Raw genomic sequence first — 25,730 nt, 5'->3', positions numbered from 1 at the left:
TTGTGAGACTGAAACCTGAAACCACTTGCTTGACGAGAGTCGAGCGCGGCTCATGGATTGGATACGAGAACTGCGAGGGCGCTCGACTTCGGCTCGTAACCGTCAATGCCTCAGCAAACACTTGGGTAGTGGCTCATGTCCAACCACTGCAGTGATGAGAATAGCCAAACTCTAACAATGCCTGGAGCTCAGCACGCGTTTTCTACTCTGCGAACCCCAGCGGCATAGGATAGGCACCAGGCAATAAGGCCACTTGTTCGGGCTCCGAGTTCAGGGGATGAAACATTTGCTCATATTTCTCAAACATTTTTCCCGGCTGCCCATTGCCTAGAAAGAACAACTAAGGCAAGTTTATTCCGTGATTAAGGCCCGTTCACACTCTTGCGACTGCTTGCGACCTCTTAAACCTGGGTTCCTTAAAACTTCTTAAACCAGAGAACACACTGGCGCCATCTATTAGGAAGCAGTGTAAACTCTTCGGTCCGGCATATTTTTTTTTTTATTTCTCGCGCAATATCCTTTCTTTTTTGGCTCGAAAAGCTTTTGTCAATGTTATAAACGAGCCTTTCTATGGGTATTACGCACATTTGACCTCGGAAATCCCGCAAAACCTTCGCTTTTGTGAAATGCAGTTCTAGGGTCACCGCATAGATGGCGCCACAATGTCAGTGTGTTCCCTCATTCTAGAAACATTTAAGAAGTTGTAAGAGATCTCGTCTCTCTCAGTCGTACTCGGTCGCAAGAGTGTGAACGGGCCTTTAGTGTTAGGAAGTGATTCTGAGTAGTATTTAGCGAAAAAAAGAAAATTGTCCTATGGCTTCTTTAAGCTGACATGGACCCACAAAGAAGTCGCTTTCTCGTGTTAAGCATTTCCGTGGTACAGTAAAGCTAAATGAACAGCGTCATGCACCTCGAACGGAAATGGCTATTCGCAACTTCAGCCCGCCGCTCGCCCACTCATGGACGAACGAAGAACCAGAGGAGCAGGGACGGCGGCGGAGACGGTAGCAGGGAGTGTAGGCCCTGGTGCTGCTTCTTCTGGTCGGTGTGTTCGTGCATCATGCAGTTTTCATGGAAAAAGCGAGTTCATTAAGATAGGAATTCTTGTGGTCCACTTTGCAATAGCGTTGCGCGAAGGGACCAGGATGTCTCCTTACATTAGGAACTTTTCGTAGATCGTAGAAGCTGCGGATTTCGGGTCCTGCGGTCGCCGTATCGCAGAAGCTCCCTCTAGTGGTCCAAAGTTCTTGAATACGATCTACGAAAGGTTTATTCTTTGCAGAAAGTAGGAGAGAACTGCTCGCGCAACGGTGTATTAAGCCACGATCGAGCAATTGGTATCGGGAATAGGTTTGCATTTTATGCGCCAAAACGTGAGGAAAATGTATCAGTGTTTTTCAAACACTTCAAAAAAAAGAAAAACAAATTTCGCACACATGTTTTCAGCTAATTATACGGGTAAATGAAAAAATTCTTGTAGTATTTTTAAGAGCGTCTGTGTGCTGATCATAATGTGTGCTTAGATTGGGCAGTTTTGGTGAGGCGGGTCTCGGCAATGCGAATAACATGGTATTCATGTGGCAATATAGTGTATACAAATAAATTAATTTGAATATTCATTTTGACAGAGCAATAAATAAAAAACCCAAACATGCCGATGGCTTTCTTATGCAGTTCTTGCATAACGTTACCGCAGGCTATCGTAGGCACACGTCAATGCTCCTTGTGCGCACTGAAAATCATGCTTCAGTGAGAACTTCTAGTCGCAATGCCTCACCATACAGTAGCCTGCGGCTACGCTACACTATAGAAAAAAGCTTGTGCGTCTGCTTTCTCGCACAACACTCGAAGAGCCAACCACCGCAACTTACGGAGGCAGCTCAGCGAATGACAATGCCGAAACATATGTTTAGACCAAAAAACGCAGTCTGAGTTGTGGCATTAAGCAATGCAAGCGTGACGTTTTGCATTGCCTAATGTCACAACTTAGTCTGCATTTTTTTTTGGTCTAAACGTATGTTTCGGCAGTGTCATTCGCTGAGCTGTCTCCGTAAGTTGTGGTGATTGGCTCTCCGAGGTGTTGTGCGTAAAAGTTGACGCACAAAATTTTTTTAGAGTGTAAGCTCAATCTGCCTATAGTAACCATGGCACAGGTTGGTCATGTGTTGCAATGCAGTAGAACCGTAAAACCGCGACGGTGTGCTGTGAGCCTCTGACACAGAAACATCAATACGGTGAACGCTGCTCTAGTGGAGCTTAACAATCATGCGCAGCTCTCGTTTCAGAGCACTGTGCAGACATCACAATATTTTCACCACCCAGAAAAATTTTTGGGCACACACAATGATATGACCACCGCCCAAAACACGCTCGCCTTCCACAGAGCGTCAGTCCTGTAATGTTTTTTGCCACTACAGAAACAAAACAAAAAACATACTGGTTTCCCTATAACGTCCGTTAACATTTCGGTCAACTGTGATATGCTCCTGTCCTCACCGTTTCGCCATTGTAACAAAATTAATTTAACCACATTGATCAACGTCAGCGAGCAGGCGCACGGATAATTTTGGAACTATCGCCCCGCCATCTATAGGGCATTGGAGTTGCGAATACGCACGACGCAAAACTTTTTGGGTCTGTTATAAAACGCAGTGAAAACAAGCTTCTCGAGATGTAGCATAGTTTAGTGGAAAGGTGCCCGCTTGATATGCAGGAGATTCAAGTTCAATCCAGAGTGTGGGCATACTTTTTTTTTTTTAACATTTTACAATATTTACGTCATTTCTTTCTTACAATTATCACTGAAAAAAAAAAAAATGTTGTTGACGAAACTTTGCCGACATAAATAGTATGGGACTCCTCTTCCGGAGGTGCAATGGGGGTCAACGGGGCTTGGGTTGGACGCCGTAGAGCAGCGTGTACTGGGGGCCAAGTGGGTAATAGTTTTGTAATGAGCAGCCGCAGACTGTCACCGCGATACCACGGAGAGTAAAGCTATACGCACGACGTCCTGCGTATAGCTTTACTCTCCGTGGTAACGCCGGCTAATTAGTAGCCCGTGTGCCGTGAGTAACGCCACCGAAGTGACAAACGGTGACCACCAGAGTGACATACAAGCCATCTATTTAAGCAGCAAACAGAAACCTCATGGCAAAACTAAACTCCCCGTCTTTGTGGCACGATGCACTACGTTTAGATTAAGCTCTATGAGCGTACTAGACCTTTCGGCCCATAACATCTTTGACAGTAAAGTCAAACACTAGCTTTCATTTGGCAGGACTACAGCGCACTTTCTTCACACTTGATGGAGAAAGTGGTATAAAACAGAGACGACGTCGATCACTTTGCCTTTCCGCCCTCTAGCAAGTCCTTGGCCTCGTTGATTTTGGCAGCGAGGTAGGGCGATCCTCCGCGATCAGGGTGGTTCAGCAGCATGATCCTTTTGTGAGCGTCCTTCAACTTGGATTTGCTCGCCGTTGGGCTCACGCCAAGGATGAGCCCGGCTTCACGCTTGCTCATCTTCGTCTCGAACCCGCCTTTGTAGTACTTGGAGCCCACGAGAGCGTCCGCGGTCGGCAGCGACTTCCAGCTCTCCTGCAAGGTCTTGGACCACGCTTTCGACGACCGCAGGATGGCTCTTCCGGTGAAACCGACGGCGGCAAGCGCGATGCCGGCCGCTATTAAACTCGAGGACATCGTTAAGAAAAATATAACGATTCGAGTTCTGTCTACTCAGTGGTTCTAACGCAGGAGGAAATCATCTCTTCAACAAGAAAAGAAAACGTGAACGCTCCTTCAAAGATCCAAAGAAATCAACGTCCTTGGAAAGAAATGCAAACGATTGTTTTCGTGATGGGGCTGACAGAAAAGGCCAGAGCCACAAGTACATTACCACCGAACTCCTTTGAATTCCTCTAAAATCGCAAATAAACGTGAATATAAAAATAATACGTCTTCACATCACTTTTTAAGCTATTATAAGTATTATTTGATTACTTAGACACATACTTGTTCGTATTTGAACGTGCTTGGAGTGCTTTGAGCGGCTTGGAGGATCGACACTCTGGCTACAATGATCTGTCAAATCAGGCCAATCAGAAAGCGGAACAGAGCTGGCGGAATCGCCGGAACGGTTCCGAAGCTTTTAAAACCAGACACCAGTGTGTTCGAAACGGCGTAAGCGAGTGCTTTCCAGTCCAGTTCTATTGTCACCAAAAAAAGAGAAAAGAAAAAAAGCGCTGCAGTGGTGATTGAGAAGCAGGCTGCGGACAAGCGCGGGATTCATGTTGATTTGACCCTACATGTCACCATGTCAGCTTCATCAGAGGGCATGGCCGGCACGTCAGAAAGCAAACCTTCACCCTTCAAACTTCTCAAATCTGAAGGTAAGCGCGCAACAACACGAACTTTACATAACGACGACTTAGCGTGGGCCAGAGTGTCTGTATAGGTACCGGCCAGCCCACGGGACGGTCTTAGGCTTCGTGCATACAATGAAACAATGCATGCAGCCGTGCTGGTTCATGATTACAAACTGGTAGCAGCGCTCAAAATAATGCACAAAGGGAGGAATGGACAGGTCGACCGCCGAACTTCAACTGAGCGTTTAAGGAAAAGAAAACGCCGAGGTAAAGAACCAAACCGTCATCGCATCAGCACGTGGACTCTTCGAAGGCTTCCAGCAATTCCCTCGCAGTTTTGTCAACCCCTTTGCCCAAAATCGTGATGCTGTCAAATTTCGGCTGACAAGTAGTAGTGTTGAGAGGTGTTGAGAAGGAAAAGAAAGCTCAGAATATGTTGGCCACACCTGTAGGGAGCGAGTTAGTTCAGAGTTAGAAAAGGGTAGGTAAGTGGAGCCGGAAGAAAGAAACAGATAAAGAGGTAGAAAAAGAGAGAATCGGGGTAGTTTGGATTAACTACTCCTTTGGAAACGGTCCAGTAGTTTGGTGTCTTAAGAATCGGATGAGTAGAGCGAATGTTTTAGTGGCGTTCTTGACCGATCCAGGTGGGAAAGGTGTCTTCGACTGTGGTGCGGGCAACCCTGGCGAGTTGTAGTCCATCGTGGAAGGATTTCCTGGCATTCGCTAGAGCTAGGCAAATACAGAGGGTATGCTCTATGTCCTCAGGGACATTGCAGATTGAGCAAGTTGGGCTGATCGTTGAATCAAAACAATGAATTGCTGCAGCAGTGAAAGCACACACAGTATGAAGCCCGTGCAAGATGGAGGCATTGGCTTGTAAAAGCTTCAGAAGCACGTGGGCGGGTGGTCTTCCTCCGAAGATTCTCGGATCAGGATGATGTCGCTTCATTTTTTTGTGTATTAACTGCCTGGCCTCATGGATTTTCGGGACGCTGAGTATTGGCATGTTAAGCTGGTGCACTTCTGCAACTAGACGATCGGCTGTTCCGTTGCACATGATTCTAGCGTGTGAAGTCAGCCATTGAAAAGCTGACTGCCAGCCTTTCGTCTCCAAGGCTCTTGCGATGTGGGCAACGTACTGAGCATATTGGGGGGCACCATCTATAGCCGGTGACAGGTTTAGAACGAAGTGGAAGCTCCTCCCACCCCTTTCCACTTCAGCGGAGCGATTGGTGGAGTGGGGGTCGCCCCCTCTCCAGCGTTTGCTCTACTAAAGTGGGAAGAGGAGGGAGGAGCTTCCACTTCCTTTTTGACCTGTCACCGACTATAGGTTATTTAGTAGCTGCAGCTCCATTCTGGAGTCCATTAGGACTGCCTTTCCATAATGGGGGTTGTTGTCAACTGTGCCATGGCCTAGCCAAAGAGCGGCAAGCTCAGCAGTTGTAGACGTGAGAAAACTGAGTTCTCTATATTTGGTCACCTTGAGTTCTGGGATAGAGATTGCTGCAGTAGATGACTCTTTTATGTGAAGCATTGAGCCATTGGTGTAGACATTAATTCACTCCGGGAAAGATTCCTCTTGTAAGTCTTGTACGAGACCTCAGGCGACAACTTGTGCAGTGAGTTATTTGCATCGGAGGTCGGGGATGGACTCGTTGATATTCAGCGATCGGGCGTAAGGTGGTGGAGGGGGATGGCAGATGTCAGGGGCTTCCACAAGCTTGTTGAACTCTGTTGCTAGTTCTCCTAGCCGAGAGAGTAAGCGGCTCTGTAAGCGCTTTAGGTGAGAGCCAGTTGACTGGCAATCCATTAGCCTTGCAATGTGGTGAAGCAACAATTCTTTACCTTGGTTCTCGACTAGATTTATCCTTCCTTCTACAAGCGTGGGAATGTTGGGCAAGTATCTCGGTAAGCCTGAACATGATCGAACAGCGATTCTTTGGACTGTCACAATGGCTGATGACTGCACATTATTGAAGTAGACAAGTGGCAGTGAATACATTAGTCTGGAGAGAACAAGTCCTCTGTACAGTTGCATCATTATAGGCTTAGGTGTTCGTCCCCTGCTGACCATGATTATTTCGCCTGACACAAGCATGTAATACAGTGTAAAGGAAAGTGCCCCCCCCCCGTATACTAATATTATGATGAAGTACCTAACGAAAGGCAGGCTAGCAGGTGCACATGCCGCCATGAACGCACCTGTATGGCAACTTATGTTGTGTGCTTTCTTTTCTGATCAGCTTTCTTTTGGACGTGAAAATAACCTTTTTTCACATATGGGGTTGCCGGTAGGCAACGTTAGGTTACTCTAACTTGTACGGCATCTTCATGGTCCAAACGGTAATAGGTTCAACTGCAGTTCCTGTCTTGATTGTGTTTTAGCAACAATCTACCCTCTTTCATACTTAATGTATGGTGCTGTCAAAGCTGCTGCGTTGAAGCGTTGAAAAATATTTATTCCACCGATTGTTATTATGAAAGCCAATCTGGTCGGTGTCGCAGTTTTGAAGCCCTGCCACTTCAGCTTAAAACTGTGCTACAAAAGACGCTTTTGGGTACTTCCGGTGCTCACTCAATTTTACAGCAGAAATAGAAACTGTATGAAAGAAAGAAATGGACCGAAACACTTCATACAGGGGCGTAAATCCCGAACATATATCACTGCTATATGTTCGGTTAGGGCTATCTGCTTTGTCAGCGAATGAAGAACATTTTGATAAAATAAAGATGGAAAATACCCCCCCGTGTCAAGTTTTGTAATCAGTCACTTGTTGATGTCGTCCCGTGGTTATTTCGGGCCCTTCGAACACTAGCACTTTGCAGAGTCACATTTTCATTGATGCCGCACACGAACGATGGTAAACAGTCAAGATGGCGGAGTGTTTCCCGTGTTGTCCCCGCTATCAGCGCGGTGTGACAGGGTGGTCAGACAACAAATCGGACAACACGGTTGCCGGGTGGCAGCGGCTTGTTGCCAGACTGTTGTTATTGCCACGATGTGACAAGGCCACCAGCAACACGATTTCCTTGTTTTGTCTGATAGAGTTGTTCAACTGTTGTCCCAGTGTGACAGGGCCTTAACGGTCACAGGTGTGTGCAGCTGGCCAAGTGGGCAGCGCGCCCGCGATTTAACGGTTATCGTGCTTGCTTCCTATGCGAAAAGTTAGGGTTTGATTCCTTGGAGTGACACGTCTTTTATTTATTCTTTCAATTTAGTGTTTTGGTAAATTTGAGAACCCTGTTGGGTTGTTCGAGGTCCGAATGTTCTACGCGCCGAACCTTTTACGCCGATTGTTCTAGAAGCCCACGCATGTGTACAAAAGGGGCTACGCCTGTCAAGCCACAGTCAGTCTTTCTCCAGTGCTCGATCCTGCTGCTGCGCCGACATTGACGCCCGCAATGCGCAGTCATTTAATTTTTGGTTTGGCACAAGCTCGTCACATTAAACCCTTAGTCTCTTTTTTTCACCCCTGTCTTGTGTGTCATCCGTGACAATATTAAGTATGAAAATAAGTATAGCTAGCTGCAACACAAGTCGGGTAGTAGCATGCATCCTTTCATCTCGCTCATAGCTCAACTGGAGCTACTCCGCATTCGAGTGGTAGTCTTGTAGGTTAGTAAACGTAACCAAAAGTCTTGGCTGGAATGTTTGCACTTTCTCAGCGGTCTTTTCACAATTTTCAAGCCTTTTTCCGGAAGTTCATTAGATCTTGGGATGTGCGTACTAGGCATCAGATATTTCAAGTCATAGTGCGATGCAAACTCGGTGGATTCTCTTGCTGAGAACTGTGGGCCGCCGTCTGTACAAATTTCGAGCGGGATGCCATGGCAAGAAAACTTGTTTGCCATGATGTGCAGGCATCTTCTAGCTCCCATTCCCACAGACCCTGTCTCCGGATGAATATGACACTGCAATACTTTGCTCTCGGCAAAAGGTTTATTCACTCACTCATTGCCTTTGGGGGGTTTTGGGATCGGGGGACGGCCAACAGCGAGGCCAGGGGAAGTCCGCTGCCCAAGCAGCTTTTCCAAGTCCCAGCGGTGGTCGTCCACACCGCGTCATGGGGACGTCGTCGTCCAGGATCGCTGTCCGGTCCGTTTGTCGAGTTCGCCACTCGACGTAGTGCCCGCACTTTCCCCGCGCCTGCGTCCGCCGCCGTCCCAGCTCGCCTCCGTAACTCGTTGATCCCCAAGTCGGCAGCCAGAGAGACCTTCCTTTGTCTCTGTTCCCCTTTTTATATCCTCGCCCCCACCGATCACGTGCCCACCATGACCCGTCCACGTGTACACGCACGCCCCCGCCACGGTCCCCACACGACCCCCGAGCGGGGATTGCGGTGACGCACCTCCGTCCACGGATCCGGGTCAGCAAGAATGTTCGGCCCTGGCAGGGCGCGGGCAGAACGGGCGAAGGGGCAGGGGAAATTCGGGAAAGACGGGGCTCCAAGGTGGGGCGGCCGGACGGATCCCCACAAATGTCAATAAGATTTTTATGTGGTATCTGGTAGTTGGGCGACCTCGGGAAAGCTTGAGTAAGCATCATAGAGGACCAGGTACGATTTTGCAGCTTACATAAACAGTTCTGATTCAATTCATGCCCATGGTTGGAGGTTGTATTTTGTGGTTGAAGAGGCTCCTCCCCACTAGCTTTAGGCATACTTCTTGCAGGTTCCGCATCGGCTGATCATCTCTTTGATATCTGTATTGATCCCCTCCAGAGCATGCTGTCTGGCTGGTGCTTTACACTTGTTAACGCCTAGGTGATTGCTGTGAAAGTGTTTCAGCACCTCAGCTCTGAGACTCGGCGGCACTATAACTTTAGCTCCTTTCATGAGGGCACCTTTCACAACACAACATTAAAAAAAAAAAAAAAGAGAAGGTTTGAATGCTTCTTGAAGTGGTGTGGTATAAGTCAGCTTGCTGACAACCTCTTGAAGTTGCTTGTCATGCTCTGTTACTGAAATTAGCCATACCATTAGATGGATGGATGGGTAATAGTGGCATTAGTCTTTATATTGGTCGGTAGCTTGTGCCACCTAGCCTAAAAACAACAAAACACTTTTTCCCCTTTCCCCCTCCAAGCCAATGCATTTCTGTAACTATCACCAGGCCATGGAGGTGATTGCCAGGCAGACCTTGGGTGACCAGGCAAGAAAACTAAAAACATTACCCCCCGCCTCCTCCCCCAGCAAGGAAGTCGCCAAGTTTCCTTTGCTTGAACCTTGTCGGTGTAACCTAACACAAGACAGGGCCAGAGCCACGCGGTAGGGAGTCCCAATTTTCCTTTCTCCCGCTTGACCCCCAGTTGTGCTAGTTAGCTGTACTTTCTTGACCAATGTTGACAAGAGAGTTGTTACATGGATTTCAATGTCTGTGCTGGAGTCTTTGTGAAATTAGGGAAAGGACTCGTTGCTTCGTAGTATAACAGAACATGGTTTATTTCTAGTGAAAACTCATTTAAGTAAAGTTAGCGAAGGCACGTCCGCCTTCGACCGTCGTTCGAACAAGAAGCGAGAAGTCGCCCGCACCGAGCTTCGGTCCAAGAGGGGGGCTCCTCGTTTATGACCCCACGGTGGGGCGCGCTCTCCCCGCGGCTCTTCGTCCCTCTCCGCGGTTTCCTGGAAAGTGGCTGGTGCCTCGGTTTCGGCTCGTCTTCGAAGTCGTTTTCCCTTCCTTCTTTTCGGCTCGGGCATCTCCAAGTTGTCTTCTTTTTATTTTACAACAGTCTTCACTTCTTGTCGATGTTTGCATTCGAGACAAGATATCAGTAAGAACTTGCGCTTTTCCTTGCAGGAACCGTTGGTGCAAATCATATCACATTTACCTCAAAAACAGGCATTGCAAGTGTGGAACATCACTGATACTTTTTGTTTATTGAAATCAACGTATTGTGATCTGTTTTGGCAATTATCTGCTGTTCCCAGATAAAGTCGTGAAACTTCACATCCATATATATTTCCCAAGGCCTCTTTCAATTTGAGAGAAGCGGCCTTCAGCGTTTGTCAATACTCTCGATGCATAGGCTAGAGGGTGCCAGTCTTGACCAAGCATTTGAAGCAAGGCCGCACCTAAGGCCACTTTCAATGCATCTGTAGAGACCTTTGTTTTCTTCACAGCTTCAAAAATGGGCAATATCAGGCTCTTCAATAACATTTCTTGGAGCATGTTTCATTCCTGCATCTGTTGCCTACTCCACTCAGAGTAAATCTTGTCTGTTTAAGCTACACAACAATCTGGTTTTCCTTGACAAGTTCAGAATAAATTTCCCGAAGTAGTTGACCCCTCCGAGATGGTGCTGTACTTCTTTCCTGTTGGCAGTGGCACACTTACAATGCATTTGACCATGTTAGTCTGGTTTGCTACCTTTGGAGCTAATGTTGTCGCCTAAATGACATTTCTTCTGAGGCAAACTGACACTTGTGCTTGGGATTCTCGTATTGTGCTCTTGCTACATGCTGCTCTACATGGGGTTGAGGAGAACTACATGCTGTTGTTCTCCTCCTCCCTAGCTGTGCAGTATTTGTTTTCAGCTCTGTAGTGGTTGTGTTGAATTATGGAGTTTCTTGAAGACGCTGAGAGGCAGAGGTTTGCTTGTGCCCCAGTGTCGACCTTCAGCCCAACGTGTGGCCTGCCGCCTTTGCCATCACAGTGCAGTCATGCTCGTGGTGTACTTTGCGACCATCGACAGACAAAATCTCGAAGGTGTTGCCTTCACCATCTTTGTTAAAGTATCTTTCAAAAACATTATTGACATTCATCTTTTTGTTTTTAGAAGCTGCTTCAAAATGGTTTTTTCTTCCACAGTTGCATGATTTGTCAAATGCTGGACATTTTTTCGACTCATGCATCAAGCCGCAGTATAGACACTTGCGTCTTCTGGGATAATGTTTGTCTTTGCGAGTCACTGTTTCTACATACGTATCTGGGGTTTCCCAAGACTTATCCTGGCGGGCGAAAATTTGTGCAGATTTACAAAAGTTGACGGCCTCATCAAGAGTTGGATCTTTCTCTCAGCAGCTTCTTTCAGAGTTTTTTCTTTGCTCAGTATACCATAGAAAATCTGATCTCGAAGCATTGAGTCGGCTAAGACTCCCTAGCTGCAGGACTGGCACTTGAGTTGAAGATCTTGAAAAAACCCGTTAAAGCTCTCTCCTTCTGTCTGTTGTTGTGTTCAAAACACATAGCACTCAAACGTTTAATTTTACTTTGGAAGGCAGTAGTCGTCATACGTTTACACAATCGGAGCATTGGCATCCTTTTCTGATTCGGTCAAGTTAAACATGTTATAGATGCCAATAGCTTCTTGGCCAGTCACATGTAGAAATATAGTTGCCTGCTGCTGCTTCGATCTCACCTCCTTGGTCTCTGTTGCTCGGCAATGCACTGCATAAAGCGCTCCAAATACTCCACTGTGTCCTCCAAGTGTCTGTAGTCCTTTAGGTGGCAGTAGTTCACCCACAACGATGGTTCTCTTCACTTAAAAGGAACTACTTGGCGACTTCTTACACCATGAATTGTGCCAGCTAGGCACAAAAGAAAAGAATACATTGCTTCCTCTGATCTGGCAGCAGGTCTGCCATAACGTTTATTTTGTTGTCTCCTTACGGCTTGTGCATGATTGGTTAGCTTCATGACCGATACAGTGGGATTTCACCGGCTGAGATGACTCCATGCTTTTACCGTGCTTCTTAAGCGCACCATCAAACTTGTCATTCGCAAGTGTTATGTGCCGTTGCAGCACTCATAAAGCTCAAACTCAAATCCAAATATTCATCGACGGATTGATTGTTGACGAGTGAATACGTCTGAGTAACACAGTGCTCGTGTCCACTGTACAAGCTGGGTTCGGCTGTTGTGCTTGGGCAGTGCGAATGCATTTCGGTGAAAAGGAAAGAAGCTAAAAAATAGTCCACTATATTTTCAAATTTTCGTACCAAAAAACAGGCGTTTGACTTTCTACCCTCGAGTACCAGTTTTCTTTTGGCCCACTAAACAATGATCGGTTAGTAAAATCCCAATATAAAATTGTTTATTCCATCCCAAAATTCATTTTATGGTCCCTTTAATCACGATAAAAACATCATAATGTGCATTTGGCCAGTTATGGTATGCTGACTCTGTGGCTTGCAGAAGTGTGGACATGTGCATATTGGAGTGGGTCAAGCGGCCTCTGTTTTTGCATCTGGTTAAATTTGCCACTGGTGCCTCCAGCTGACCTGTGGATAATGTGCTAAGGCATGTGGCACAGCTGGTAAGGTTTTTTTTTTTTTAAGGGATACTGAACCGAAATTCGGATTTCGCGAAATAAAGCCTCAGAATGAGCAGGACGCTACGAACTCCAAAACATCACTCATACATTGACATCTCAAACGAATGGCCGAACTTTTGGAAAAGGAGGGCGTGATCAAGCAAGGGCTGTGACGTAATCGTCTTCCTGGAAAATTTTGAGGGAGGAAGAGGGGAGGAGGGGTATACCCTTCCCTCCTCCTCCTCAAGAGCTGCGCTTTAGTTCGGCGTTACAGGGTGTTGTAAACGTCTTTCATTTTTTCTCACTTGAATTTTGTCAGAAATGAGAACCTCATGTCTTTTGAAATCACTGTTGTGTTGTAGTGGTGGAAAAGCGGACAAATGGTGGAAAAGTCAATGACCTGCACTGCAGCTTAGTCCATGATGTGCATGACCCAAGTCTTGCCTGGAAATTCGACAGGGTGCGACTTCTTAAACAGTTAAGAAAAGGACAGCTGTTTGCCTGCCACTTGTGCAGTGTCTTTGTGGATCATCTCCATCCAATTTTCTTGGGAGTCTGGGAAAGCTCTTCATGCAAGAGCCGAGTTCATGAAACGTTGTGCCGCCTGAGAATTGGACACTCATTTATAACTCATAGGTATCTGTTTTCGGGAGAAGATCCACCTGTGTGTAATCAGTGTGGTGACAGGCTCACTGTTTTGCATATCTTGTGGCTGTGTCCCGGCCTTCAGCCCAAGCGCCGCATTCATTTCCCTGAATTTTTCCAATATCATATCCCATTTCATCCTGCTCTCCTTGTGGGAGAGAATCCTCTAGTCTCTTTTGAACGGGTAATGGAATTCCTTAGCAGTATTGGCCTTTTACACCGACTCTAGCCTTTTGGTCAATCTTTTGCAAAACTTTTCCTTCAGTACAATGATCCTTACAATTAGTTTGGCGCAGATGGCCTCGTAGCTTTTGCGCCATTAACCCCCAAAATCTCTCTCTCTCCATCCAATTTTCAGCGAGGCATGCCTCTCGAGGGCTTGGGAACGCTACGGGATAGTTAGCAGTGCCGTGCAGTGATGAACTTAATCTTGCTGCTTGCGTTTCATGGTGTTCGATGTTCACAGTCTTATTTAATAATTGCACACTTGTGGACAGCAGTACGTCAGTTGCAGGCCACTCAGCGTTGTCGCTGAGTGGCCTGCAACTCAGCGACACAGTTGCAAACTGTGGCCAGCAACTCAGCGACACAGCAATGGCAGCAACACAGTTGCAAACTGTGTTGCTGCCATTGCTTTTGATTGATGCAGTTGCAGGAACTCGATCGCCTCGTCAATCACTTTTTGACGGTGCATCAGAATCAGGTAGCGGCTGCCATACCGGTGGTTTTAGAGGAGGCTTCGCCCTGTGCGCTGACAAGCGGTCGGGATAGCCAGGGATAATGCACGGCACTGCATTCTGTGAGAGTCGCAATATTTTCGGTGCGTGCAGAAGAATATTATGACCTTTACACTCAATATGAACCGTTCTAGCGGACGTCATGTGATTTGGGAAATGTTTCTCACAAATCCCATTAGGGCTTCAAAGTTCTGGTTTTGTTTGCGGCACTGCTTGATTCCATGCCGCTAGTTGCTCCAGATCAGCTGACGCATTAAATATGACTGCTTTTTCTTCTTTTGGGCCGTAACCTAATTGACAGTAACGTCCCATACCTCAGGAATCTTGGCCTTTCCCAGGCACCAAAACATAGCTCCAAAACACTGCAAGAAATGCCAGCTTCGTATGCTACAGCCAAATTCGTCTGCTATAAACACATTTGGAAGCAAAACAAACAAACCGAGAAGTAAAGAGCTCATCAGACTGTTAGCAGACTACTTTACCTTACCGGCTTCTCACGCGGCTTGGAAGGCTTGGAGAGCGCATTAAAGTTGAGGAAATATTGATAAATAATCATATTGTAATATTATTTTGCCAGGATGAAGTAAAGGCTACTTTAAACTAATAATATCACGGATAAGGTGCGTTCTGTCACAGAATTCCATACAAACCTGAAGGCATCGCCTTCCGTAAGCTGCCGGGCCATGTGTCGTAAGCTGACATACCTGCCAAGCGGAAGCTGCCAGAACACAATCGGATCGCACTGCTGGGGCAGGCTTTAGTCGCAGTTTCTTCACCTGCCTATCTTACACCCTGATTTAGACACACAGTTAACTCTTTCAAGACCGTGGCAGTAGCATAGCCAGGGGTGAAGCTTACAAGACTTCAGACCCTCCAGTGGAATATACTCATTACTCTATCCTTGATTTTGTGCCGAAAATCACTACTGCAGTTCATACTGGCATTCATCAATTAACATATCGTCGCCGTGTTTTTTTGCTTTTACGCACAACTAAGCAGCTTGTTCTGTGTTTGAGGGAATCAAGCATACCGTGCAACTGACGCAAACAAAAGGTTTCACAAAATTGGGGAGGCACAGTAGGCATTGTCATTCATTTCGACAGGCCAGCACACGAATCCTAACATAATATTTGCAGTGGTAATAAAGGGGTAGGGAAACGAAATTCCAACACTCATTTTCTAGCTTGGATGTGTTGCATGTTGCACCCTAACCTCAAAAACACCAGTCTTCCGTTGAAAGGCACAAGAAAACTAATTTTAAAGCTAAATAAGCAATCTTTCAATGTGCTCCTGGTGGACGCATGCAGACCTATTTGGGAGGTAATCTAGCAACATTGGGGAACTTACTACGTAGTCGTGACCAGAGCCGTATATTGGGAGAGTTTGGCTAGTGGGTGTGGTGACGAAGGCGCTGGAGAGGAGAAAAGTAAATAAAAGGGGGGAGGGTGCCAAAGGAGCGAGAGAGAAAGAAGGGAGCAGAGAAGAGGCGACTGCCATTTTTTCGGAACGCTGTCGGAGACTGGTCAGGCAAGAGCACTGCTGAGGCTACGCGTCGTCTGCTACGGGCCGACTTCTTTTTCGCCTGAATAAAAGTTTGTGGCCATACGCCGAAAAATCTTCATTTATTAGCTTTTTAACCCACCGAAGAATAATAGTATGTATTTTTCTTGCCGGAGCCAGCGATATAAAAGGAAATAATCAAGATTTAGATGCCGATCCCATGCATTCCGCTGGGAGAATGAACGAAAATGGCGGCCCTCCCCACTCAGCTGGGAGCAGCCGGGAGTTCACGTGCATGCGCTCATGCCTCTCGCTCTGCGCTGCATGCTGATTGGCTCACTTGGGAGGAGAGCGTTACGGCGGCGAGATCATAGACTGACCAAACTCTTTCCATATACAGCTCTGGTCGCGACGTAGCAGATTCCTTCGGAGCAGCGCCGCTCATTTTGGAATTTCAACATTTTCCTTCTTAGCTTCCCTCCTAGTACAACTCACAAATTGCGCTTTGCACCAAACGGTCCAAGAAGACGGAAAGGAAGGACTCTTCTCTTTCTCGGACCCTCGTTCGTACACCCGGACACAGCCATTTTCCCCCTGGAAGATTAGCCCGTCACTCAAAACTCAAACAAAGTTGCTTTCCCCACCCGTTCAGCCCTAAGCCGATAGTGTTGCGGAAGCTACATGCTCCTTGGGCCAGTCACACACTCGTCACCCCACAGGTACTTCGAACGGCTCGGTTGTAACACGCTGACGCTATTGACACCACCACAACGCTGACAACGCCACCAAGGGCAAAGCTTATAACCACGCCAGCCTTGCTACGTCACAAATGCAAATCTTTTCTTTCTGTTTTTGTTTGCGCCGGATATCCCATGACGCATCGCGCTTACCGTTCGCTTCTCTTCGAGTGCTTGCTCGAGTGCACCGTTTGTAACGAAAAATATAGCTATTCGTTCAAAATACAAACGTGCGATTATCATTTACGGTTATTATCCGTCATGCTTGACTCATTTCCAAACAAAATTTGAATATTTAAATTTTTGTTTCCGTACCCCTTTAAGGAAAATGTTTTGTGCTTAAAGGGTAACTGAAAGAAAAAAAGGTGTTTTTTTAAACAGCCTAATTGAAACAGTCATGTCACAAAACAAATGTCCCGCTAAAAAGAAAATATTTTTTTTTTAGCAATATTTACGCCACAGGACGTAATTTAGTCTAGAGATGCCGCAAACTTTTTTCGAACCAAAAGTTCAATGATTGAATCAAGCGGTTCGAAAGGTTAGAAAGATTTCGAATTTTCAAACTTCCCATATCGAGAAATTGGACGGAAGTTGAATTTTCGAACTTGTTAAACTAAGAAGTTCGATGCTTTTCAAAATTTCGAACTTATTACGCTGCAAAATTCGATGCTTGTCGAACTTTCTAACTTGATAGACTAAAAAAGTTGATGATTTTCAAACTTTCGAATTTTTTGCACTAAAAAGTTTGAAGCTTTCGAACTTCCTACGCTAAGAAATTTAATAATTTTCGAACTTTTGAACTTTTTAATCTAAAGAATTCTAAAATTGTCGAACTTTCAATTCCTGAAAGTCAAAAGTTCGACGAACTTCAATGTTTTAGGGTAAAAGTTCGAAGTTCATCGAACTTCGAAAGACTGGTGGGCAGTTTCATTTGGATTCAAGCTGTGAGGTATGTCTATAAGAATTGAAACTTCCGAATTTTTCGAATTTCAGACCTAAAGAAATTCGAAACATTTGAATTTCTTGAACCTCAGGTAAAAAAATATTCTAAATAATTGAATCCGAACTTTTAGAAACCGTGAAAGCTTCGAACTTTGCGAATTCGAAACTCTACGATTTTTGAAAGTTGTGAATTTTTCGAATTGGAATCTCCATACGGTCGAAAATATCAAAACCTTTCAAAATCGAACATCAGTTCGGTTTGAAAATATCGAAACCTTTCGAAATTGAACCTAGGGTGGTTCGCGGCATCCCTAATTTAGTCGGAGTCAGAACCCCTCCACATTCGAAACTCCCGCTCTTTCGACCCCCGCGGAGGAGAAGTACGCCCCGCCCCTCACTTTTGGATTTGCTCTTGGGTTGACTTGGCTGCTGAGTTGAACGACGCAGTGTCTCGACTTCCTGTAAGATCTGCAACAACATACGTTAAACATGGTGCCGGTATTGTTTTGGTTTGACGATGACGGGACGCGAGAAGCTGCGCGGTTTCTGAGCACATAGCGAAGACGTGACCGAAGAAGTGCCCCTGTGATGTTCCCGGAAGACAGAAAGTATCATTCGTAATCGTCGTGTGTGCTTTGAAAGGGAAGGGAGTCACGGGGTCCACGAGTGTGCAATTCTGTTTATTGAACAAGTTCAATACATTTGCTTTTTGAGGAAGCTTAACCTTAAGTATACACGGCTCTGCATCATGCCCTCACTGTGTATTTCCCCACAACACAAAGACCATAAAACACACTTCAATTCATCATTATACAATGACTAACAAATACATACATCTTTATATAAAATCTAAAGTCCATATTTCTTGCAATCTTCAAGTCCATCACAAATACATCACTGTGATTATTCCCACGCATAAAATGATAAAAACAACTGAGTGTTCCACATAGGACCTACAGTGTCAGGAATGAAACATTCCGCTTTGAAAACTTAAGGAATAACAGAAAATCAGCAGACGTGGACAAACTAGTTCTCTTTCAGTTGCTGTTACGGCATGGACCTTCACCGAGGACACCGAGAAAGACAACTTAATAGCCTTAATAAAGGCTTCACCAGGATATTTACGAATCTTATCCTCATTTAAAGAGTTTAATGATTTATATTCACCTACCACTTAAATATCTACAACCGAAGCTTTACCACCTTTTACTAAAACTAAATCTTGATATCTCACTTCATCTCCAGCAACCACCCTCAGCTCCTCCGTGACAATCCATCCCTTAAACACTAGCCTTTTCCGCCACCCAATTCGCAGCACAATTACGTCGCTCCAGTCTCGGCACATAGGTTCTTGGGCATACGTGGACAACATGTGTATGTGTCTCGGAAAAGAGACAACCAGCCCTGCAGCGTGTATCTTTTGCCCGGCCCCTCGCACATCTCGTCTTGGTCGGGAGCGCATGGGCTCTAAGTTTGATTAGATCCACATGCTCTCTTCCAGTCAGAAACAGCGGAGGGTTACAAACAAAGGACGCTACCACGCACGAACATACTTCCGCCAACCCCTTAGTATCCACCATTTTCAACAACTGGCCTCGCCAAAAGTAGCGTTCTTGATTCCTTGTCTCTATAGATATATTTTTAAACTTTACATATTTCTCTGCCCTTTCCACCTCCTCACTCCAAGTGTGCGTGGACACAAGGCTCTTCAACATTGCATCATCCTTCGCAGCCACAGCCAGCACCCTGGCACGCCGAATACTAGGGATCATTGTCACAAGACAATGAAGCAAGTCAACGTTCACGACAGCGCTGCGTTGACTTCGGCGATCTCGTTCTGTTTGGTGCAACACGGCGATGCGACGAAGAACTGAAACGTGCGTGGTGTGTGTGGTGTGGTGCTTGGAAGTAAACACCCACACTAACATGGAGCGCAAATTGGTTGTTGTGGGGTTGGGGTTCAACGGGTTCAGTCCCGTCGTCGTCAGGTGGTTTACTCAAACTGGTCTGGGAGGACACAGCGAGCGTTTTTAAAAGTAAATCTTCCTTCGTTTCGTTTCAAAATGTGGAAGATTCCCGACGCATACCGTGAGTAGAAAGCTGCGGGCGTTTTCTACAAAATTGTGTCATCTTAATTGAACAATGGACTCCGAATCGTTGTCCTCTAAATCTGCCGTTTTTATGCTTAGTGTTGTTGGACTGTGTTTGCACAGCGACGTGTTGCGCTCATTGTGCGGTGTGAATAAATTTGGGCAAGATTTCCTACCTGCCCACAGATGCATGAACTGAGACCATTTTTTACGTAGTGAACATAGTGCTTTTTTTTTTATTATTTTGGAAAAAGGCGTTGTGCATTTATTACGGTACAATCACTTGAGAGTTCAGAAATTGGGGAAGGGCGAGCATGCTTTCCGAACTTCGTCTCTTTGCTCTCTGGCACTGCCCCTAGTTTCAAGTTGCAGTTTCAGTAGTCATACCTACCAGTGGCCAGCAGGTACAAACTGCTCTAAAGCAGGTGTTTTGCGCTTTTTGCAAGGTGACTGGGGAAGTGCTTTGCAAGGTATGCTGAATATGCGACTGATTTCGTTAAGCCTATTGTTTGCGTCTCTCCAACAAGACAAATAAGATAATCTACAAAGCCGCAATCACAAGCCAAGTTTTACGATAACAGCACACATTCATTCAAACAACTTTACGTAAAATGGTTTGGAAGCCGAGAAAAAAAAAAATCTGTCGGCTAACGCAGAATTTGGACGTCTGAAGGCTTCTGCCGGACAGCTATTACGTTATAACCTCGCTGTGCCAGGTGTTTTACGTAACAGCTGTGTCTAGTCGCGGACGTTCGGTGCACCCGGTGCGAATCTCGACGGCCTCCGGAGCGATATGACGAGAACGTAACTGGACACGTTTGTCGCTATGCGAACGCCCGATTGCTTCCAGCCAAATAGCATTCCTTTTGGGGCGATATGGCTGCTGGAAGGCTCGCTGTCGGGATCACTCATCTGACATCTCCGAAAAGTCAGCATTTGCATGCGCAAGCCAAGCAACAAAAAAAAATGCTAAGCAAGCAAAGAGGAAAACAAAAGGACTGCGCTATGAAAGCCAAAACCCCGCATCGCCTCCTATCACTAACACCTGCGACAGCTGCTAAACACGCACTACTTCATTTCAAGAAGTCTCACTTAAGCACCTGGGTCAGCACAAAACACTGATCACTTCGGCGAAACGACTAGTCGAGGTAGGCGAGACAGGCAGTAGCAGAGACTTCGGCGGCCATGAAAGAATGGCGAAGCTTTTGACTATTATAGTATGAATCCAAACGGAAGTGCCCGTCTTGTAAACCTTTTGTAAAGAATAATAACTCATCACATGGGTTATTCTTTAAACATAAAAATATGCCGCTCAAAAGGCAATTACAACATATAACAAAGGTTTAACAATCAAGGTCTAAGCTGTCAATCAATCTCTTAGCCAATGAGAAGTATAGCAGCCAATCGGTGCTAAACGTCACGGAACATCAACTTTGTGGCGCACAATTTAAAATGGACGAAATAGCCGCAAACTACAATCAGTCTTGCGCAATAAATATTGCTGTAAATATTTTTTTTTTTTTCTTGTGGAAAAATTGTTTTTTGACATGCTTGTCCAAATTACGCGGTTAAAAAACTTTTTTCTTTGCAGTTACCCTTTAGGATGTCCAAACAGGATACTTCAGAATGCACGAGGCGACACTTTTCCGCCATATAAAGTGCAAGTTGAAGTCCGGCAGTCCGTCTTCTGTTTGCACATTCACCAGGCAAACATCATGGCTTTCCTCCTTGCCCTATCTGCTTCTCTGTGACTTTGGTGGTCGTCAGACTTGATGTCACGCGCCACATGCCAATAATGTGCTTGTTGCCTGTCAATTTCTCCTGCCGCGCCCTCGCATCCTTCCCTTTTCCATTTTCGGGACTTGAACAGCAATGGTGGTCTTGAGCGATTGACTGACAGCCAACAGAATGTGTAATTGGCTGTCCGGACCCACGTGATGAGCATGCCCTAGTGAAGGACACAAGCAGATGTGACAGAGGGAAGCACTCCCTCTAGCGAAAGAGCCTGAGTGAAGCGGATCGCCGCACTTGAAATGGTGGAGAACCGTCACTTCATGCTTGCTTGAAGTGTCCTATTTTCCTATTCAGACAGCCCTTTATGCTACCAAAGTTATTTTTGCTGCTCCAAAATGAACTTTCAGCTGTTCCAAAAGGTGCACAAAAATGACTCCGACCAATCACATCACTGTTTATGAGCTCTTTATCACTTTAGACATGAGAAATGTCATTTTGGCTGGGATCAAACCCAATCACATGGGAATCCGCAGGCAGGTATTTTACCCGAGATTGTAAAAGCGCATATTTTGTTGCCTCGTTCAAAGAAATGTTATAAATGCATATTTTAACTAGAAGAAAAGTTGGTGCCTGAAAAGTTCTGTCATAAGTTGGACATGTCAGATAACAGGAAGTGTCTGCATTCCTTGCTTGCCCGTATTCTTCAAGTGCATGACCTTGTCTTCTTTATTGTTTTCCCCCAGGTAAAAGGCTTCTCAAGGATGGAGATTTCCAAGGAGCTCTCGTGGCCTTTGAGAAGGCCTGCAAAGTCTGTCCAGACGACAGGCTTGCTGCGAAAATACTTAAAATAAAGGAGTACCTGGAGACAAACGACGACCAAGAGGAAGAGGCCAATGGCATGGTTGAAATTGGCAATGAATTCTATGTCTACGAGGGCATCGAGAAGAAACTCTATGCATACCAGAGGGAGGGCCTGCTATGGATGTGGGGGCTGTATCTCAAGAAGCGAGGAGGTGTCTTGGGTGACGACATGGGCCTCGGTAAGACGGTCCAAGTTATTGCGTTTCTCTCCGGCATGTTTGACGCTGACCTGATCAAGTCAGTGCTGCTTATCATGCCCGTGTCTCTCATTCCGAATTGGAAGAAGGAGTTTCAAGCGTGGGCTCCGGGCATCCGTGTGTTTGACTACCACAGCAGCACCAAGAAGGAGAAAGAGCGAAGTCTCGCACGAGTCCAAAACAGAGGTGGCGTGTTGTTAACAAGCTATGGCATGGTTCAGACGAGCGCGGAGATCTTGTCTGCTCAGGGAGGCCGCAAGTTTGTATGGTGCTACCTTATCCTTGATGAGGGCCACAAGATCAAGAACCCTACCAAGACCACCAAGGCTGTCTACGAGCTGCCAGCCAAGCACAGGCTAGTGCTTACGGGAACAGCCATCCAGAACAACCTACGAGAGCTCTGGGCTTTGTACAACTTCGCTCACCAGGGCACTCTTCTGGGGTCTCTCGCCACGTTCAAGTCGCAGTACGAGACGCACATTAATCGCTCCCGGGAAAAGGACGCCACGGCGGGAGAGCGGCTGCTGGGCATAGAGATTTCGAAGAACCTCATGGAGAAGATCAGCCCATTCTTTCTGAGAAGGACAAAAGCAGAAGTTTTAGAAAACAAAGAGAACACAGAGCAAGAGACTGATTCCCTAAGGCCAAAGTTGTGTTTCACTGCAAAGAAGAATGATCTGGTGGTCTGGGTCTACTTGTCAGAAGTGCAAAAAAAAATCTACCGGGAGTTTCTGGAGTCTGAGGAAGTGGCTAACATCCTGATGACGAAGAAGTCTCCCCTTGTGCAGCTGACAATTCTTAAAAAAATTTGCGACCACCCGAGACTTCTGTCAAAGCGGGCCTGTGTTCAAATGGGGATGTATGATGATATGACACAAGATCAGATAGAAGAGTTTCTTGACAAAGAGGAGGGCAATTCAATGACAATCAGTGATGTCCCTGATGACACACTGCTCGCTGAATCCGGGAAGATGACCTTTGTCTTGGAGCTTCTTCTGAATCTCAAATCCGAAGGCCATCGCACTCTTTTCTTCTCCCAGTCCAGAAAGATTCTGGACATCATCCAAAGGATACTCCTCAACCGCGGCTTCAGGGTCACCCGCCTCGATGGCACGATCACAAAACTCTGTGAGCGTGATCGCCTGGTGACGCAGTTTCAGACTAGGTCATTGGCCGACATTTTCCTGCTGACAACGCAAGTTGGTGGAGTGGGGCTGACACTTACCTCAGCTGACAGGGTGGTCATATACGACCCCAGCTGGAATCCAGCCACAGATGCGCAGGCCGTGGACAGGGCCTACCGGATTGGACAGAGCAAGAATGTCGTCGTGTACCGCCTGGTCACTTGCAGCACAGTCGAGGAGAAGATATACCGACGGCAGATCTTCAAGGACTCCATCATCAAGCAGACGACCGGCAAGCAACGGGACCCAGTGCGCTACTTCACCAAGCAAGAGTTGAGGGAACTTTTCACACTGGAAGATCCCTCCCACTCTGCCACACAGGTCCAGCTTGCCGAGATGCACTCTCACCACAAAAGGACGGATCATGGACTGGATGTCCACATCGAATTCATAGAGCGTCGGAACGTCTTTGGAGTCAGCCATCACGATCTCATGTTTTCGGAAGAAACAGCAGTGGATGGCCCAGAAGAATATGTTGATGGTGAGAAGGAGCATGTCAGAATGCGTGTGGAAATTGCACATCGTATGGTTACGTCGGAGGCAGACTTCGTAATGGGTGAGATCCAGAACAAGGAGAGCTACACTGTTCCCCTGAACATCACTGTCAAGACCCGTCAGCCAGTCCCCTACCAGCCAACGCCCAACTTGTTCCCCATTGTTGTGCCGGATGAAGACAGCGCAGACACAAAGGGAGTCGGCAATGTTACCATCGACCTGGATGAGCTCGATGAGCCCATCGACATTGATAGCCTCCACTCAATCAACAAGTCCTTGGCAAACCTGACTGTGCACAGCTCCAACCAGAGCGCCAGCATTCTTGTTGAGGAGTCTGATGAGGAACTGTTCCCTGAAGAAAACGTCCAAAGTGATTCCATTGTCATAGATTCTGATGATGAGGAACTTGATGCTAAACCGTGCACAGTTGACTATTCAGAGATTAAGGACATCAAGGCTGACATCAAAGTTGAGCAGAAACTAGCCTGCGGGACAGCCACTGCTTGGAAGTCTGAGCCAGAAGATGAGAAAAATGTTAGGTCGCCACTTAGAATGTCGGTCTTGAAAATGAAGGAAGAGCAAGAAAGCTCTGGTCGCACTGCAGCTGACTGCAAGATTGCATCAAAAGGAGGTTCGTTCTTCAGCCCTTTACGAAATGCAATGGAAAGCAGGAAAGGGGATAGTGAGGTGAAGACTCCCCGGCTGTTGCTTAAAACGGATCTCTCTTTCATAGACCATTCTTCCAACAGTGCTGGGCTGGTGCCAAAGAAAGAATTTTTTAGTAGTGCTAACAGCTCTCTAGACAACACAAGTTTCGTTTCCCTTACACCTTCATCCGCCAAGGGTGTGAAGCAAGAGAGTCCTACAGAATCCAATACTTCTGGCCAAGCAATGGCAGACAATGTCCGGAGGCACCTGTTCTTCGGAGAGGATCAGAAGAAAGATTCTGCGGTAAAGTGCACCTTCAATGCTTTACCATCCGTTGAAGAGAAGCGGCAGCTGAAAAAGAGGCTGCGAGACTCCCCAGTGTTTTCTCCAGTGCCATCCGGACCAAAACATCTTTTGCTTTCACCGTCTGCTGAGCAGGCCAGTCCTAGCAGCAAGCAGAGTTCCTGGTCGCCTAAGTTCAAATCGTCTCCTCTGGTCAGCACTCCCTTGTCTTTGAAGCTGCCAGTGGAGTGCCAAAACCAAGTGGTTTTCCCGGGCAGTTCTCCCTCGACAACGCCATCCAAGCGGATCACTCCACTGCTTCTGGGCTCGCCACGACGACAGAGGCGCAGCTCGATGCTGAAACAAACGGCCAGCCCCTTCCAGAAGGCTTTGGCTCAGTCTAGGGAGCTTTCACCCGTAGAAAGTCCAAAGAAAGTCTCCCAAAACCGCCGAAGCTCAGCACTGCATTCTCAATCGGTACATGAAATCTCTTCCTCGGATGAAGAGGAAACTGGCATTGGGGGAGGTCCTCTGGATGCACCATACTCGAAGCTGCTAGAACGCTCTGTGCATGCACTGTCATCTTCCGATGAAGGGGAATCTGGCGGCTCGGTGGACGAAGGCTTAGAGGAAGAGGAATCTTCTCTTGTGTCGGAAGATGGTGTGGCAGCTGTACGCAATCGCTGTCGTGCAAACCGAATACTTTCTGATGACGAGAGCATGTCGCATGGTGCAACCTCACCTAAACCTGCAGCACTTGATGACACGGATGATGAACTGATCACTGATGACGAGGACAAAGGATGGGGCTCTATTTCTTGCTCCTTATCTCCCCGAAAAGATCAGTCGGACACAAGTGATCCTGAATCAAGTGAATCCTGAGCAACTCTCGTATATGTTTTGCACCATTGTGTATATGAGATTATTGTATTTCTTACGTTTATTGATTTTAATGTCCTTTTAGTTTTTGCCCTTTTTAGTGTTTTTTTTTAATGGAAATACAAGTTTATGACAAGCGGGTAATTTCCTAATAAAAGTTCCCGGGTGTGCCCGATTTTGTTTCTGT

General features: G+C 46.4%; 2 protein-coding genes across 2 annotated transcripts; one reads left to right on the top strand and one right to left on the bottom strand.

Annotated features, from left to right (window-relative positions):
• Positions 1 to 3,106: 3,106 nt before the first annotated feature.
• LOC115325485 (mitochondrial import inner membrane translocase subunit TIM14) lies at positions 3,107 to 3,843 on the bottom strand. The gene has a single exon (XM_029986224.3). It carries the CDS (start codon positions 3,694 to 3,696, stop codon positions 3,340 to 3,342), a length of 357 nt encoding a protein of 118 aa, XP_029842084.2. The 5' UTR covers positions 3,697 to 3,843; the 3' UTR covers positions 3,107 to 3,339.
• A 239-nt stretch (positions 3,844 to 4,082) lies between these two features.
• Positions 4,083 to 25,719, top strand: LOC8025340 (DNA excision repair protein ERCC-6-like). The gene is made up of 2 exons (XM_029986223.3): positions 4,083 to 4,385; positions 21,741 to 25,719. Exons 1-2 carry the CDS (start codon positions 4,310 to 4,312, stop codon positions 25,544 to 25,546), a joined length of 3,882 nt encoding a protein of 1,293 aa, XP_029842083.2. The 5' UTR covers positions 4,083 to 4,309; the 3' UTR covers positions 25,547 to 25,719.
• The last annotated feature ends 11 nt before the right edge of the window (positions 25,720 to 25,730 follow it).

The sequence above is a fragment of the Ixodes scapularis genome, unplaced genomic scaffold (genome assembly GCF_016920785.2).
Source record: "Ixodes scapularis isolate PalLabHiFi unplaced genomic scaffold, ASM1692078v2 PGA_scaffold3__209_contigs__length_174095766, whole genome shotgun sequence".
NCBI lineage: Eukaryota > Metazoa > Arthropoda > Arachnida > Ixodida > Ixodidae > Ixodes > Ixodes scapularis.
This window is presented reverse-complemented; position numbering and strand designations above follow the sequence as displayed.

Coding starts and splice junctions, on each gene's coding strand:
- LOC115325485 (XM_029986224.3), bottom strand. CDS start 3,696: ATGTCCTCGAGTTTAATAGCGGCCGGCATCGCGCTTGCCGCCGTCGGT.
- LOC8025340 (XM_029986223.3), top strand. CDS start 4,310: ATGTCAGCTTCATCAGAGGGCATGGCCGGCACGTCAGAAAGCAAACCT. Junction 4,386..21,740: donor CAAACTTCTCAAATCTGAAG/GTAAGCGCGCAA, acceptor GTTTTCCCCCAG/GTAAAAGGCTTCTCAAGGAT.